We start from the raw sequence: 16,541 nt of genomic DNA on the forward strand, positions 1-16,541 counted from the left end.
CATTTTATGGAGGTGCTGGGGGGTGCTGGGTGGCCCCTCAGATCCCAGGGGCTAGCTGATGGTGCCTCCAGCACAGGAGTCCTCACTGGGGCGGGGAGAGGTGAGCAGAGCTCCCCCTCCCATCTCTGCCCCTGACCCCCACTCCCCGCTTCAGAAGCTTCTGGGCTCCCAACTGAGGTAGAAGACAGTGGACCACGAGTGGACCCCTCCCCTCAGTCCTTTACCACTGGACCCAGCCACCAGGGATGAGTTCCGGAAAGACAGGGGTTTTTTTTGTTTGTTTATTTTTAACCAGAACACTGCTCAGCTCTGGCTTACGGTTGTGCAGGGAATTGAACCTGGGACCTTGGAGCCTTAGGCATGAGAGTCTCCTTAAAGGACCATTATGCTGTCTACCTCCCAACACTACCACCACCACCCTGGGAAAGACGGTTTTGTCAGCCATTTCCCATTCTCACCTTCCTGTACCCCATGTCCGGACAGAGAAGCAGCACCAAGCTCCAGCTTCCCCAGGGACTGAGTCCCCTGACCCTCTTCCCCAGGGACTGAATCCCCTGACCCTCTTCCCCAGGGACTGAGTCCCCTGACCCTCTTCCCCAGGGACTGCCTCCCAGACCCTGGCTTCTTGGTGTGAAGCAGGGATGGAGCTGGGGTAGAGGCTGGGGCTGGAGAGACTCTGTGGCAGGAAGGTAGAGTCCCTGGCACAGCTTAAATGCTGAGCTCAGGGCAGACCCTTGAAATCAGCCCTGTGCCACAGGCGTCCAGAGAGAAACCTCGTCCTGCAGCTTGCTGGTGACCTGTGGGTTCCAGCACTTCCTTCCAGGCAACCTGTTGCTACCTGTGCACCTCTCTCTCCCTCTGCAAACCCCCCTTCAGATACTGACCTCCTGTCAGACTCACTCCTGACCCAGCGGCTGTGTCTTCTGCCAGTAAGGCTTTCTCTCCTCACCCCTTCTTCCCGGGGGGGGCCAATTCCATCACCATTGGGGGGGATCAATGGTTTACAGTCAACAGTAAAATCCAGTTGTTGGTTCATGTGTCACATTCCTCAGCTTCCCACATCACACTCTCACCACCACTGGGTCCTCCTCCGCCATCAGGTTCCAGGACCTGAGCCCTCCCCTCACCCCAGAGTCCTTGACTCTGGTTCAATACACCAACTCCAGTCCCAGTTCTGCCTAGTGTTTCCCTTCTGATCTTGTTTTTTAGTTTTCAACTTCTGTCTATGAGTGAGATCACTCCATATTCATCCTTCTCTTTCTGGCTGATCTCACTTCACAGGATTCCTCTAGCCCCATCCAGGTTGAGGTGAAGAAGGCGAATTCACCATACTTAATATCTGAGTAGTATTCCATTGTGTATCTAGACCACAACCTGCTCAGCCACTCATCTGTTGTTGGACACCTGGGTTGCTTCTAGGTTTTGGCTATTACAGATTGTGCTGCTGTGAACACAGGTGCACACAGATCTTTTTGGATGGGTGTGTTGGGTTCCTTAGAATATATCCCCAGGAGAGGAATTGCAGGGTCATAGGGCAGGTCCATTTCTAGCCTTCTGAGAGTTCTCCAGACTGTTCTCCACAGAGGTTGGACCCATTGACATTCCCAACAGCAGTGCAGGAGGATTCCTTTGTCCCCACAACCTCTCCAGCATTTGTCGTAGTCATTCCTGATGTGTGACATCCTCACAGGGGTCTAGTCTGTGACTAGATACTCCACTGCCCACCCGGCCCTCGTGGTCCCCAGTGTTCTCTCGTGCAGTGACCAGTGCTTGTGCTTCTGTGGTTCTCCGTTTCCTGTGCTCTGGGAGCAGGCCTGCCATAAGGGCCCTCCCCCCTCAGCCCGCTCACTGCTGTCTTTCAGGCACACTGGTCCGTTCCAGTCTCAGAGCAGGAGCTCAGGAGCGGCCGGTGGGCAGGCGGGAGAGTTTTAGGATCCTGGCGTGTGCCAGCCTTCCCTCACCCAGGCCCCTGTGGCCCTCAAAGCGGCTGCCATGTACCCAGGGGAAAAACTGAGGCTCTCGACCTCGGAATTTACGGAGGAGCTGAGACTTAATAGCAGGTTGGATTCCAAATGCACGTCTCTGTCCAGCACCTCCTGCGGTCTCGGGCTTCCACCTAAGAAATACTTTTTATAGAAGAAAATAAAAGAAAACAAATAGTCTTCCAAGGAGTGGCACCAGGCCCTGCCCCTGATACAACTCTCAGTGTGCAGATCTCTCTCCCCTCACCCCTCCTCGCCCTCTAATTGTGGGTACAGCCTTTCCGTCTTGTTATTATTATTTTTTAAATGAGTTTTTAAATTGTCACAAGGGTTATTGCTGGGACTCCGTGACAGCTCTACAAATCCACCATTCCCAGTAGCCTTTTATTTTTTTCCTTTTTATTTAATTTGACAGGACAGAGAGAAATAGAGAGGGGTGGAAGAGATAGAGAGGGAGAAAGATAGACATCCTCCATGAAGGTGGGGTGTGGGGACCCTTGAGCTCGGGACTGCGAGTGCTCAGCCAGGTGTGCCACCGCCTATCCCAACCAGGTGTGCCACCGCCTACCCCCCCCCCCATTTTAGTTTTTCTGCACTTAACTTTCATGGCATTCATGCGTATGTGCGTGTGTGTGTGCGTGTGTGATCACTGAGCTCAGTGTCTGACAACATGACTTTGAATCACTACAGGATAATCCACCAGCAGTGACTCCAGAGTCGCTCCGACTTCCTCCGCCCCCAGCGCACACTCAGCGGTTGGGTGTCTAGTTGGTTTCTGGTTGGACATGCTGAACCAATGTCATGTTGGGGATTCTAGTGTCTATGGCCCAGTTTATTTATTTTTTTAATTTTCCATTAGTGATTTAATAATGATGAACAAGATTGTAAGATAACAAGGGTAAAACTTCACACTGTTCCCACCACCAGAGTTCCCTGTCCCATCCCCTCCATTGGAAGCTTCCCTTATTCTTTATCCCACTGGGAGAATGGACCAAAATTCTTTATGGGGAGCAGAAGGTGGGAGGTCTGGCTTCTGTCATTGCTTCTCCACTGGACATGGGTGTTGGCAGGTGGATCCACCCTCAGCCTGTTTCTGTCTTTCCCTAGTGGGGCAGGGCTCTGGGGAGGTGGGGTTCCAGGACACACTGGTGATGTCGTCTGTCCAGGGATGACTTTATCAGTTTTTATTAAAACAGTTTTTACAGTTTTATTTATTGATTCATGAGAAATGATAGGAGAGAGAGAAAGAACCAGACATCACTCTGGTATATGTGCTGCCGGGGATTGAACTCAGGACCTCATGCCTGAGAGTCCAGTGCCTTATCCACTACGCCACCTCCCGGACCACGACCTTATCAGTTTTTTGAGCATTACAGGTCACCTTTCCACCACCATCACTGATAAGGACAGATGTCTGGTTCACAGAGCCCCCTCCCTTTCCCAGCCTGTGGGAATTTAAATGATGTTCATGCCTGGCTACTTTTTTAAATTTATTTTTAAAAAGGAGACATTAACAAAACCATAGGATAAGAGGGGTACAATTCCACACAGTTCCCACCACCAGAACTCCGTATCCCCTCCCCTCCCCTGACAGCTTTCCCATTCTCTATCCGTCTGGGAGTATGGACCCAGGGTCACTGTGGGGTGCAGAAGGTGGAAGGTCTGGCTTCTGTAATTGCTTCCCCGCTGAACATGGGCATTGACAGGTGGATCCATACTCCCAGCCTGTCTCTCTCTTTCCCTAGTGGGGCAGGCCTCTGGGGAAGCGGAGCTCTAGGACACATGGGTGGGGTCGTCTGCCCAGGGAAGTCTGGTCAGCATCCTGCTGGCATCTGGACTGGCCTGGCTACCTGTTACCATCAGCTCTGCTCTCCTCACTGAGGTGTGCTGGGACCTGGCCCTGTTCACTCTGGAGGGCCCGGTGTGCTCCATGTCCAGGAACACGCAGGTGCACTGAGACCAGCCATGCCGGGGGCTTTTACGCCGGCGGAATCTGCAGACAGAACCAATGAGACCCCCCCCCCCACCGTTGACTGTTAAACACGTCCCTGCACACCCCTGCAGGAGGGCCCCCCCTCACCCCGCCAGCCTGGCTGGCCTGGCCCCGCGCTGACACCCCCTCTCTGTGCCGCAGCAAAGCTTTGAGGCTCACCAGGACGAGGCCGTGAGCGTGACACACATGGTGAAGGCGGGCAGTGGCGTGTGGATGGCCTTCTCGTCGGGCTCCTCCATCCGCCTCTTCCACACGGAGACGTTGGAGCATTTGCAGGAGATCAACGTCGCCACGAGGACCACCTTCCTCCTGCCAGGCGAGGCCCTCTGCCCCTCCCTGCCCTGTCTCTGTGCATGTCTCTGTGCATGTGTGTCTCTCTGTGTGTCTCTCTGTGTGTCTGTGTCTCTCTGTATATATGTCTCTGTGTGTCTGTCTCTTTTCTTTCTTTCCTTCTTTCTATTTTCCTCCCTCCCCCCTCCTTCTCTCCCCTTTTTTCTTTCTTTCTTTCTTTCTTTCTTTCTTTCTTTCTTTCTTTCTTTCTTTCTTCCTTTCTTCCTTTTTGCCTCCAGGGTTGTCGCTGGGGCTCGGTGCCTGCACTACGAATCCCCTACTCCTGGAGGCCATTTCTCCCCTTTTGTTGCCCTTGTTATTGTTATTGTTGTCATTGTTGTTGGATAGGACAGAGAGAAATGGAGAGAGGAAGGGAAGACAGAGAGGGGGAGAGAAAGACAGACACCTGCAGACCTGTTTCACTGCTTGTGAAGCGACTCCCCTGCAGGTGGGGAGCCGGGGGCTCGAACCGGGATCCTTATGCCGGTCCTTATGCTTCACACCATATGCACTTAACCCGCTGAGCTACCACCGGGCCCTCTGTGTCTGTCTCTTTCTGTGTGTCTATGTCTCTGTGCATGTCTGTTTCTCTCTCTCTCTCTCTCTCTCTCTCTCTCTCTCTCCCTCTCTTTCTCTCTCTCTCTCTCTCTCTCTCTCTCTGTGGGTGGCTGTATATTGGTGTGGGTGAGGGGACGGCATTGGTGACCACCAGGAAGTGGTGTGTCCTGGGAACCCATCTCACCAGCCCTCCTGATGATGCTCCCTCAGCCCTGAGAACTGGGCACCACGGGGAACAAGGGCGGGTGCAGGCTCAGGCCAGCCGCCCCAAGGCCCCTCTGGTGTCATGGCATCCCCTCCTGCTATAGCACGGAAGGCTGGGGCTCGCCGCCAGTGATGATGATGATCCTGGGTCAGGCAGCTGCTGGGTCGCTGCACCGGGTGGGGATCCAGGCCCCTTTGGGCCTCTGCTCCTCGGGGTGACCTGACACCCACGTGGGGCTACAGAAGGAGGGAGAGGGAAGGAGAAGGCTGACCCGCGGCCTCCTCACTCAGGGGAAGCGGATACGCTTCTTCCTTCTGCCCTGGAGACCGAGGGTTCGTGTGATGCCCCTGGCACCTGAGCTTCCTGCACCACTGCCTGTGGTGCCTATTGGGGGGTATTTCTAAGATGTGGGGGCTCACCTGCTGCCCTGCCCATGCTCCTGTGGGCCCCAGGCTCCCCTGGCATTGGCTTCAGGCAACTCCCTTACCACTTGCTGCCCAAGACCTGACCCTGTGCTGTGTTCTGTGGGTTCTGGTGGGCAGATGCCTATTCAGGGCCCATGCCACCCCCAGCTGGCCCGAGAGCTTAGCCAGGCTCCCCCCAGACAGCCGGCTTGACCGGTGGCTCTCCTGAGAGGACTCAGCACAGTCCGAGCACAGCAGGCCGCTCTGAGCTGCAGTGCCACTGAGCCCGCTGGTTGGTATTCAGCCCTTACACGAGGTCCATACCTTTGTAACTGCAAGGACAATTCTTCACAAGCCTGTCCACATTTATGCTGATAGCTACGCTATTTCATGTCAGCAGAAGGGTGGGGTGTGATCGCTAGGGGACTCTGTAGCCTTCTCGGTCCTCCCTGTAAGGGGTAGGGTCAAGGATCTCCTCCCGTGGCCAGCGGCAGGAGGAGCAGATGGACTTGGCTGCTGGTAGGACAAGGGCAGTACCCACCTGCAGGCTTTGAGTTTACTGGATGAGTTAAGAATACACAGATACCACTGTCTGCAGTTACCTTTACAAAAAGGAAGGTTGCTTCTTTATTCTTAATTAATTTACTTTGTCCTATTTATTTATCTACTTGTTGGATAGAGAGCTAGAGAAGGAGAGAGACAGAGAGAGACTCACAGCCCTGCTTCACCACTCGTGAAGCTTTCCCCCCTGCAGGTGGGGACCAGGGGCTTGAACCTGGGTCCTTACACACTGTGATGCTAGCGCTTAACCAGGGGCGCCACCGCCTGGCCCCAGTTATTACTGTTCCGTGGTTGTTGCTGGAGCTAGGTGCATGCATGACGGATCCGTCATTCCAACTGGCCATTCTGCACCCCTCTCCCAAACCACTTGTATTTCAGAGAGACAGAAATCGAGAGGGAAGTGAGGTATAGAGAGAGACAGAGGCACTTGCAGCACTACTTCCCTGCAGATAGGGACTGGGGGCTTGAACCCAGGTCCTTGTACACAGTGACATGCGCAGGCCACAGGGTGAGTCACAACCAGCCCCAGGGAGTTCCTTGTCATGAGCCAGACTGGAGCTCTGGAGGTCAGGAGCTCAGACCACTGATTGACGACACACTGTTGGTGAGATCAGGGCTAGAACTCCTCTCCTGACCCTCTTGTGGATTTTTCTTTTTAATTTTTATTTATAAAAAGGAAACACTGACAAAAACTATAGGATAAGAGGGGTACAACTCCACATAATTCCCACAATCAGAACTCCGTATCCCCTCCCCTCCCCTGATAGCTTTCCCATTCTCTATCCCTCTGGGAGCATGGACCCAGGGGCATTGTGGGATGCAGAAGGTGGGAGGTCTGGCTTCTGTAATTGCTTCCCCGCTGAACATGGGCATTGACAGGTGGATCCATACTCTCAGCCTGTCTCTCTCTTTCTCTTGGGGCAAGGACTTGGGGAAGCGGGCCTCCAGGACACATGGGTGGGACTGGCTGGCATCATGGTAGCATCTGGAACCTGGTGGCTGAAAAAAGAGTTATCCTATAAAGTCAAACAAATCGTTGACTAATTATGAACCTAAAGGCTAGAATAGTGCAGATCAAGATGGGGGGGGGCGTCTCCATTTTGTAGATAGTAGTCCTATTTTAGTTATATTCCAAAGGGCCCATGACTATACTAGTTTTTTTTCTTTCTTTCTTTCTTTCTTTCTTTCTTTCTTTCTTTCTTTCTTTCTTTCTTTCTTTCTTTTTTTCTGAGCCTGACATCTGATATACAGGTGGATTCATGAAGATTTCATGAAGTGTGATCCCCTTCTGCTCTCTGGGCCCCACCTTGCTAATAACAGGGGGCTGAGGTTTGAGTTGGAGCTTAGACGTGCTCGGTCCAGCAGACCCTGCCGCCTTCTGGCTCTGTGATTGGACCCCGTGGAGAAAGTCTCAGATCCTTGGTCCCTTGTCTTGCAGGGCAGGTGAGGGGCTGGGTGGGACAGTACCCCGAAGTCCCTGCCCGAATGTCTGAGTCCTTCGTCCCCTTCCTCACCTTCTCCACGGCCTCCCCAGCCCTTGCGTGTTATGTATGCTCTTCCAGACCGAAGGCTCAGGCCCCTCCGCACCCCATACTCAGGGCCATTCCCTCTGCATTAGTGACATAAGGGCAAAGAGAAGGGCCTTTTGGCTTGACGGGCCTCCTGGGACCTGGCTCAGGACACGTTGGAGCGAAAGTTTTAGGTCCTGGGGTTCAGGACTTCTTGACGTCCCCTGGGAATTAGTCTTGGGGTCTCCTATTCAGCCAGGAAGACGAGGCTGGAACCCTGCCATGGCAGCCCCCAACAGCCCCCCACCCTGGAGCCAGTAAGATAGAGGACAGCTTCACATCCACTTGGCGGATGAACAACAGAGTAGGGTTCTTAAATTCTTTATTAGACATATTTTTAAAAGGGCTTTTAAGTATTTTTTTCTCCTTCCTCTGCACCACCAAATGAAATAATCGTATAATTAGTAATAAATTCATTCTTCCTCTAAGTGTAGATTTTTTTTTCTAAAGACATGTTAAAAATTTATCATGCCTCCTTCCCATGACCGCTTTCTCCCACTCACACACGGTACTAATGCGTCTTTGAACCTAAACTCCCTCCTCCTCTTAACTAGACAGGTCATTAATAAAACGTTCTCCCAGAGCCTGAGCATTTTAAAGTTGTATATCTCCAGATAGATGGCCTGGGTGAGGCGAACACTGCTGCATGAAGTCTCTGTGATAAAATATTTATCCACCATTAGAATTCTACCCCCAGCCCTTCCTGCTAGACTGTGAAGTGCAGACTCTTTTCCTGGAGGGAGAGGGGGAGGCGGGGGTGGGGGGGTGGGGGGGTGGGGGGGTGGGGGGAGGAGCAGGGTCCCAGGACCAGGTCCTCAGATGAAGTCATTTGAAGTCATTTGCAGCGCTGCCTCCCTCTGGGGTCTGGCTTGGCTTCCTTTGTTGGGTCTGGCCTGGTGGGGGTGGGGGACTGGGGGATGCAGAGGCATGAGGAACTGGCCTCCTGCTGGTCCTGCAGGCCCCAGGGGCACCGCAAGTCGACTGCCAGACATGAAAAATTGGCCACTGCTCCCTCTCTCTCTCTCTCCTTTATTATTTTTCTGAGTTTATGATGCTGATGGAGCTGACCTGAAAAAAACCACACTAGAGATGGAGGCCTTTTAATAATCACAACCATTATCCTAATAGCCTCTGTGTGTGGAACATATGCTGTGGCCTCAGAGCTGTGCAAAGCTACACACACACATGTGCACACACACGTGTGCACACACACATACATAGATGCACACACACATACACACATTCACATACACATACACACATACATACACGCAGTCATATATGATACACATTCTGTGTATGTGTGTGGCACAAATATATACATGATATTTCATTTAAAAATGTTTTTATTTATTTATTATTGGAAAGAGACAGAGAAATTGAGAGGGGGAAGGAAGATAGAGAGAGGGAGAGAGACAGAGAGACACCTGCATCCCTGCTTCACCACTTGCGAAGCTTTCTCCCTGCAGGTGGGGACCAGGGGCTTGAACCTGGGTCCTTGGGCACTGTGATGTGAGCGCTTAATCAGGTGCGCCACCATTTAGCCCCCTTATCTTTCTAGGGATCATAAAATTGAGCTGCATAGATGTCGTAATACTCGGTGATTAATAAGAGAAGCAGATTGTCCAAGTCCACATAACCGGTCAATGATATCGAGAACTGTGTCTCTCTATCACTTCTCTTTCTTCTCTTTTTTTTTTTCACTTAATTGATTTATTATTATTTTTTTAAAAGAGTTCTTTTTAAAAAAATAATTAATTAATTAATTAATTTATTCCCTTTGGTTGCCCTTGTTGTTTTATTGTTGTAGTCATGATTGTTGTTGTTACTGATGTCGTCGTTGCCAGATAGGACAGAAAGAAATGGAGAGAGGAGGGGAAGACAGACAGGGGGAGAGAAAGACAGACACCTGCAGACCTGCTTCACCGCCTGGGAAGCGACTCCCCTGCAGGTGGGGAGCCGGGGGCTCGAACCGGGGTCCTTGCACTTCATGCCACATGTGCTTAACCCACTGTGCTGCCGCCCGACTCCCTATTTTCCTTTTTTTTTAAATGAAGAGTGACTTAGGTAGATTACGGGAGTATAGATTAACATTATTCCCACCACCGCAGATCTGTGTCCCTTGGCCCACCCCCCACAAAGGAGCTAACACTCCCCCACCCCCCCGAGTCCTTCACTTTGTATCTCCCTTTCTTTTCTTCTTTCTCAGCTTCTGCTGATGAGCCAAGAGTTTTATGAGTGTGTGAGTTTTCACTTTTTTTCATTCATTCACTAATTCATCCACTCACAGATATCTTTTTTTCCACTTTATTTTTTTATTAGTGATTTAATAATGATTGACGAGATTGTGGGTTAAGAGGGGCACAGTCCCACACAGCTCCCACCACCAGAGTTCCCTGTCCCATCCCCTCCATTGGAAGCTTCCCTGGTCTTTATCCCTCTGGGAGCCTAGACCCAAATTCTTTATGGGGAGCAGAAGGTGGGAGTTCCTCCCCCTCCCCCCAGCCTGTTCTATACTTTTTTTTTTTAGAAGAACACAAGTTTATTGTCAAATATATCAACTTTTTAATGCAAGTTTCATAAAGGAAAACGCAGATTTACATAGATAAGTCTATGAGTGACCGACTCTTTAACAAAACCACTAGATTTAACAATCCTCTCTATTTTTCGAATTCTAAAATGCAAAACATTCCCCAAACAATAAATACAGTAGTAGAAATAGATAGCTATTTTAACATCTACATAGATAGCAACTTGCGTTGCTGTCTGTACACTAGCTAGTATGATCCTTTCCCTGTATCTCCATTTGGTTACCGGTCTTTCTTTCTTAACTTGCTGATGTCACTGCAGTCTCACCGTTCTGTGAAACACTGTAGGACACATTACACGTGGGAGAACGTTGCATGTAATGTGTTAGCTCTTCAGAATCTATACTTTGTATTGGCTGCCACAAGCCAGGGTACTCAGTTCGGAGCTGAGGGTCTACCCTGAGGACATCAGCCAGCTGCAGCCCTCAGGAAGACTGAGTTTGAGAAGGCAGAGAGCAAACACACCAAGGAAACCAGAGGGGTTACAACCTGGACTGAGACCCAGGGACAGGCCAATGGGGAGCAGCCCAGCCTTGTGCTTCCCGGCTTCTCCCGGGCAGGGAGGACCCAGCACGGACCACCCTAGGTCCTCCTCCACCGTCCTGTTCCTGTTTGAGGACTTGAACACTCCCCACCCCACCCCAGAGTCTTTTACTTTGGTGCAATACACCAGCTCCAGTCCACGTTCTGCTCTGTGTTTCCTTCTGTTCTTGGTTTTCTCTTTTTTCTTTCCTTTTCTCTTTCTTTCTTTCCTTCTTTCTTTCTTTCTTTCTTTCTTTCTTTCTTTCTTTCTTTCTTTCTTTCTTTCTTTCGCTTCCAGGGTTATCTCTGGGGCTCGGTGCCTGCACTATAAATCCACTGCTCTGGAGGCCATTTCCCCCATTTTATTACCCTTGTTGTTATTTTTGCCATTGATGTTGTTGTTGGACAGGACAGAGAGAAATGGAGAGAGGAGGGGAAGACAGAGAGGGGGAGAGAAAGACAGACACCTGCAGACCTGCTTCACCGCCTGGGAAGCGACTCCCCTGCAGGTGGGGAGCCGGGGGCTCGAACCGGGATCCTTGCGCCGGTCCTTGGCACTTTGCATCACCGGCGCTTAACCCGCTGCGCCACAGCCCAGGCCTCGGAACTCACCATTTTTAATAGCTAAGTAGTATTCCATGGTGTATATAGATCACAACTTCCTTAGCCTCATCTGTTGTTGGGCACCTGGGTTTCTTCTAGGTTTTGGCTGTTAGAGACATTTTCATCATGACACAAGATTTAAAAAAAAAGTTTCTTTTTTAAACTGATAAATTTCTTTTTGGATAGAGATAGAGAAAAACTGAGAGGGGAGAGGGAAACAGAGAGGGAGGGAGACAGAGAGACACCTGCAGACTTGCTTCACCACTCATGACGCTTTCCCCCCTGCAGGTGGGGACCAGGGGCTTGAACCGGGGTCCTTGCGCACTGTAGTGTGTGTGCTTAGCCAGAGGTGCCAACTCCTGGCCTCAGCTGTCGGTTTCTAATATAACAAGTCAATCATATATTATTTTCTGGACAAAAATTCCGGTGAATTCTTCTACAACTAAATGACTGGTTCCCTTCTGTTACCAGTATAAACAGTACGAGAGTATGTCCGTCATTTCACTCTGTCACTGCCACAAAAGGTCTGCGAATACTTGCTCTTCAAGAGCAGAACCTGCTGTGCGCCTCCCATGCCCCCAGCACTGCCCACACAGCCCTGCACTCAGCAGCCCCCAGGAATGTGCCAGGCGCCGGCTGCAAGCATCCTGGAGGATGTAGTCCACCATGTTAGACGGTGCCCCAATGGAGACCGACCTGCCTGCCTGCCTGCCTGCCTGGGACTGTGAACCAACTCCAGTCCACATTCTGCTTTGTGTCGTCCTGTCTAGCCGCCTCTCCTTTCATCCTCAGGACAAAGCAGTGAAGTTTCACCAACAAAGCCATGGGGGGGGGGGCGGCGGTGGACTTAGCCAGGAAATGGCAGAGCTGAGGTTTGAACCCAGGGCCTGGCCCAGTCTGCGCTGTGCAGCCCATGCCCTGCCTGGTCCCTGGGAGGAGTAGAGGGACTCCCTGCCCTCCCTGCCCTCACCCGTCATCCTAAAAAGAGGAGACAGCTCTGAGAGAGTCGGACAGTCACGCAAAAGGTTAAGCGCACGTGGTGCAAAGTGCAAGGACCGGCGTAAGGATCCCGGTTCGAGCCCCCGGCTCCCCACCTTCAGGGGAGTCGCTTCACAGGTGGTGAAGCAGGTCTGCAGGTGTCTGTCTTTCTCTCCCCCTCTCTGTCTTCCCCTCCTCTCTCCATTTCTTTCTGTCCTATCCAACAACGATGACATCAACAACAACACTAATAACTATAACAAAACAACAAGGGCAACACAAGGAAATAAATAAATAAATATTTTAAATAAAGAGAGAGAGAGAGGCAGCCCTTGGGACTGGCACAGACTGAAAGCCTTGTCCATCTTGGCACCAGCTTGTCCTGTTTCACTGTCAGGCCCGGAGCTGCTGGGGGCGCTGTGCTCTCTCCACCGGCTAGAATGTGCAGCCTGGACAGGAGACGCTGGACAGACTGCCACTATGCTTAGCTTCCCATCTCACTCTGTGTCATCATAGGGTGTCACCTTGGCGCCGCTATCTGCCTCCCTTAGTGGCTGGTGCATCCTGGGCCTGGGCTGCCCTGGGCCCACCGCCTCACCACCCAGCCACCGCATGTGGGGAGTCCCAAGGGACAGCACAGTGACTGTGACCCCCTGCATCCCCCCAGACAACCCCCATTCCAAGGGGAAGCTGAGGCTGGTGGGGGGCAGTGCCTTCCAAGACCCCCGTCTCCCCAAAGCTCCATCCATCCAGCCTCTTGCTACCTTGGGGTCCCCAGGACCTACTGACCTTTGCTTATGTCCCCACCCCACAGGCCAGAAGCACCTGTGTGTCACCAGCCTCCTGATCTGCCAGGGTCTCCTCTGGGTGGGCACAGACCAGGGCATCATTGTCTTGCTACCCGTGCCCCGGCTGGAAGGCATCCCCAAGATCACAGGTGAGGGTCCAGCGGCAGGTGGCGGGGGGTAGAGTGGGGTGGTGGGCGGGGTTGCGTTTTGCCGGGGTGTCCACACTCTCTGCACAGTCCATTTTCCAGTGGCACAGCAGCACAGTGGCATTGAATCACCCCAAGCCCACCGTCTCCCGGCTGCTGAGTTCCATTTTTCCTAGTCAGAACCTGGGCCTCAGTGGTACCGTTTTGGCCAGAGAGCTTACGGTCTGGTTGGTGGTGGTCCTCCGGCGGGCAGATACTGTGATGGGGCTGCAGTCCTAGAGAGAGAAGGGCCGGTCTGCTCCAGAGAGGGGATTCTAGAGCCATGGAGGAGCGGGAGTGGGAGCGGGAGCGGGAGCTGGGCAGAGCTGAGGCCGCAGGCAGGCTCACAGCAGACCTCCCCACAGTCCCTTCTGCTCCTGCCACCCATACTCCAGGCTCCTAAGCACAGTGTCTGTGCTCATTAGAGGTCGGTCTGCCCTGATTTTGCACCGGGACCCAGGATAGAGTGGGGGGGGGAGGGCTGCAGAGTCATGGACACCCCCCACTCTTTCTGTTGTGAGAGCGACGATGAGATGCTCATCCCCAGCTGTTGCTGCCGTGCAGGGTGAGAGGACAGGGAGGAAGAAGCCTGTCCTGGAGGCCTCTCTCAGAGAGAAGACTCTTCCTCAACTCCCAGCATTCCTGTAGTCAATGGCGAAGCTGTTTTGTTCACCCCAGACTCAGTCCCGGCGGGTAGAGGGGTGTATGGCATGAGCTCCCTGCCCCTAGAGGGCTTACTGGCTAGCTGCGTGGTGGTACTCCGAGGGGCAGGCGATGGGGCTGCGAGTCCCAGAGGGTGAAGTCCCAGAGGGAGGGAGGGAGGGAGGGGCTTTCTGGCGGGCGGCAGCGTTTCCAGTAAGGGTCTTGAGGCCTGTGGCTGGCTCAGGCAGGGGCTGCGGGGCCTTGCACAACTGGGGTCCATAACCTCACTCCTGTCCTGTGGCTTTATGCCTCCCTTGAAAGAAAGTGGCCTTGGAATATAAAAGGGACCTTCCAGGTCCATGGCCCATCCGTGAATGTTCCCGGGTAGACGGTCACTCCAGAAGCAGTGTAGAAGCTAAGCCAAAGCCTCCAGAGGAAAAGTCCCAGAATCACCCAGGAGCCGTGCCCTGAACACTCTGAGCCCGGGGGGTGGTGAAATGGGCCCCTTGGGCTGTGTGCTGCTTGGCCATGCCATCTTGGGCGGACAGCACAGTGGCTATTCAAGACACTGCCCGAGGCTCCAAGGTCGCGGGTTCAGTACTAAACCAAAACTGAGCAGCACTCTAGAAAACAAACAATATTCTAAGAGGCCAGGTGGCAATTCAGTCAGTAAAGCGTGCAGGGGAGCACTCACAAGGACCCAGGTTCAAGCCCCTGGTCCCCACCTGCAGAGGGAAGTTTCACAAGTGGTGAAACAGCAAGCAGGCCTGTCTGTCTGTCTGTCTGTCTGTCATCTATCTATGTCTTCCCCTCCCCCCATATGCCCCATTTCTATCTGACTCTATCCTCCTCCTCATCATCATCAAAGAGAGCCCATGGAGTTGGGGTGGTAGCTTACCTGGTTGAGTGCAGGCATGTGTCACAATGCTCAAGGATGCAGGTTTGAGCTTCCGGTCCCCACCTGCAGGGGAAAAGCTTTTTTTAAAAAAAAAAATTAATTTATTTATTTTCCCTTTTGTTGCCCTTGTTTTCTTAATTGTTGTTGTAGTTATTGATGTCGTCATTGTTGGATAGGACAGAGAGAAATAGAGAGAGGAGGGGAAGACAGAGACGGGGAGAGAAAGACAGACACCTGCAGACCTGCTTCACCGCCTGTGAAGCGACTCTCCTGCAGGTGGGGAGCCGGGGACTCAAACCGGGATCCTTACGCCGGTCCTTGCACTTCGTGCCACCTGCGCTTAACCTGCTGCGCTACCGCCCGACGCCCGAAAAAAGCTTTATGAGCAGTGAAGCAGGGCTGCAGGTGTCTCTCTGTCTCTCCCTCTCCGCTTCTCCTTCCTCTTGCTTTCAGGCTGTCTCTACATGATAAATAAGTAAAGATAATCAAAAAGAGGCCGCTGGGAGTGGTGGAGTCTTTGCGCAGGCCCTGAGCCCCAACAGCAACCCTGGTGACAAACTAAAATCAACAGTCCAGCAGCTCACCTCTGGGCCTCTCTCCCCCCGCCCTCTCCTTCCAGGGAAAGGCATGGTTTCCCTCAACGGCCACTGCGGACCCGTGGCCTTCCTGGCCGTGGCCACCAGCATCTTAGCCCCCGACATCCTGCGCAGCGACCAGGAGGAGGCCGAGGGGCCGCGGGCCGAGGAGGACAAGCCCGACAGCCCTGGCCCGGAGCCCTCGCCTGCGCCCGCAGGCCACGGGGCCCGCGAGCTGACCCGCAAGAAGGGCGTCCTGCTGCAGTACCGCCTGCGCTCCACCGCCCACCTGCCCGGCCCGCTGCTCTCCGTGCGGGACCCGGTGCCCGGCGAGGGCTCGGCGCTGGAGCACAGCGAGGAGGACGGCTCTATCTACGAGATGGCTGACGACCCCGACGTCTGGGTGCGCGGCCGGCCCTGCGCCCGGGACGCCCACCGCAAGGAGATCTGCTCCGTGGCCATCATCTCGGGCGGGCAGGGCTACCGCAACTTCGGGGGCGCCCTGGGTGGGGGTGGCAGGCCTGCCCCCTGCGGGGAGACAGACGGCACCCTCCTCATCTGGCAGGTGCCCTTGACTCTATAGCCACCCCCCCAAACCCCTTACCTGAAAAGACATCTCACAGAGTGTTTCTTTAAAAGCAAAAGAGGGAGAAGGAGAAGGAGGAGAAGGAGAAAGAAAAATAAAAACACAGGAGCCTCACAAATGCCTGGCCAGCCCAGAGGCTGCTGAGAGGGCCCCCACCGGGCTCAGAAGCAGCCTCCAGCCCCCCTAGGAGGAGTGTGTGTGTGTGTGTGTGTGTGTGTGTGTGCGCGTGCACGCACATGGGAGCATGCAGGCGGGCATGCGTGTGAATATGTATAAATACTATAAATGGTGTACATTACACGCATGTAAATACAATCTGTACATATTGGAGCTCTGGGCGATGCTGGAATAAAAGGCAAAGATGACGTTGGTATCTGGATGTCCAGGGCTTTTGCTTTTGAGAAGGGACCAGACAGGAGGCCAGCCTTTGCCGCAGGAAAAGCTGGTTCTGTAAGCAGGAGCCACCGCTCCCCACAGGAAGCTGAAGCCAGGTGTGGGGCCCACCCTGACTCAAGAACCACAGCGCCCAGTGGAGGTGTCTGTGGCCACATGGGTGCTTGGTTTTCAGCAGACTC

General features: G+C 53.2%; 1 protein-coding gene across 1 annotated transcript in view; it reads left to right on the plus strand.

Annotated features, from left to right (window-relative positions):
- The window catches only part of ARHGEF10L (Rho guanine nucleotide exchange factor 10 like), a 76,616-nt gene extending 60,277 nt beyond the window's left edge, over positions 1 to 16,339 (plus strand). The window contains exons 16-18 of the mRNA XM_060200860.1: positions 4,117 to 4,291; positions 13,107 to 13,229; positions 15,425 to 16,339. Coding sequence (XP_060056843.1) covers positions 4,117 to 4,291; positions 13,107 to 13,229; positions 15,425 to 15,963 — 837 coding nt within the window. The 3' untranslated portion in view covers positions 15,964 to 16,339. The remainder of the gene's footprint in view (positions 1 to 4,116; positions 4,292 to 13,106; positions 13,230 to 15,424) is intronic.
- The last annotated feature ends 202 nt before the right edge of the window (positions 16,340 to 16,541 follow it).

This window comes from Erinaceus europaeus, chromosome 11 (assembly GCF_950295315.1).
Source record: "Erinaceus europaeus chromosome 11, mEriEur2.1, whole genome shotgun sequence".
Classification (NCBI taxonomy): Eukaryota; Metazoa; Chordata; class Mammalia; order Eulipotyphla; family Erinaceidae; genus Erinaceus; species Erinaceus europaeus.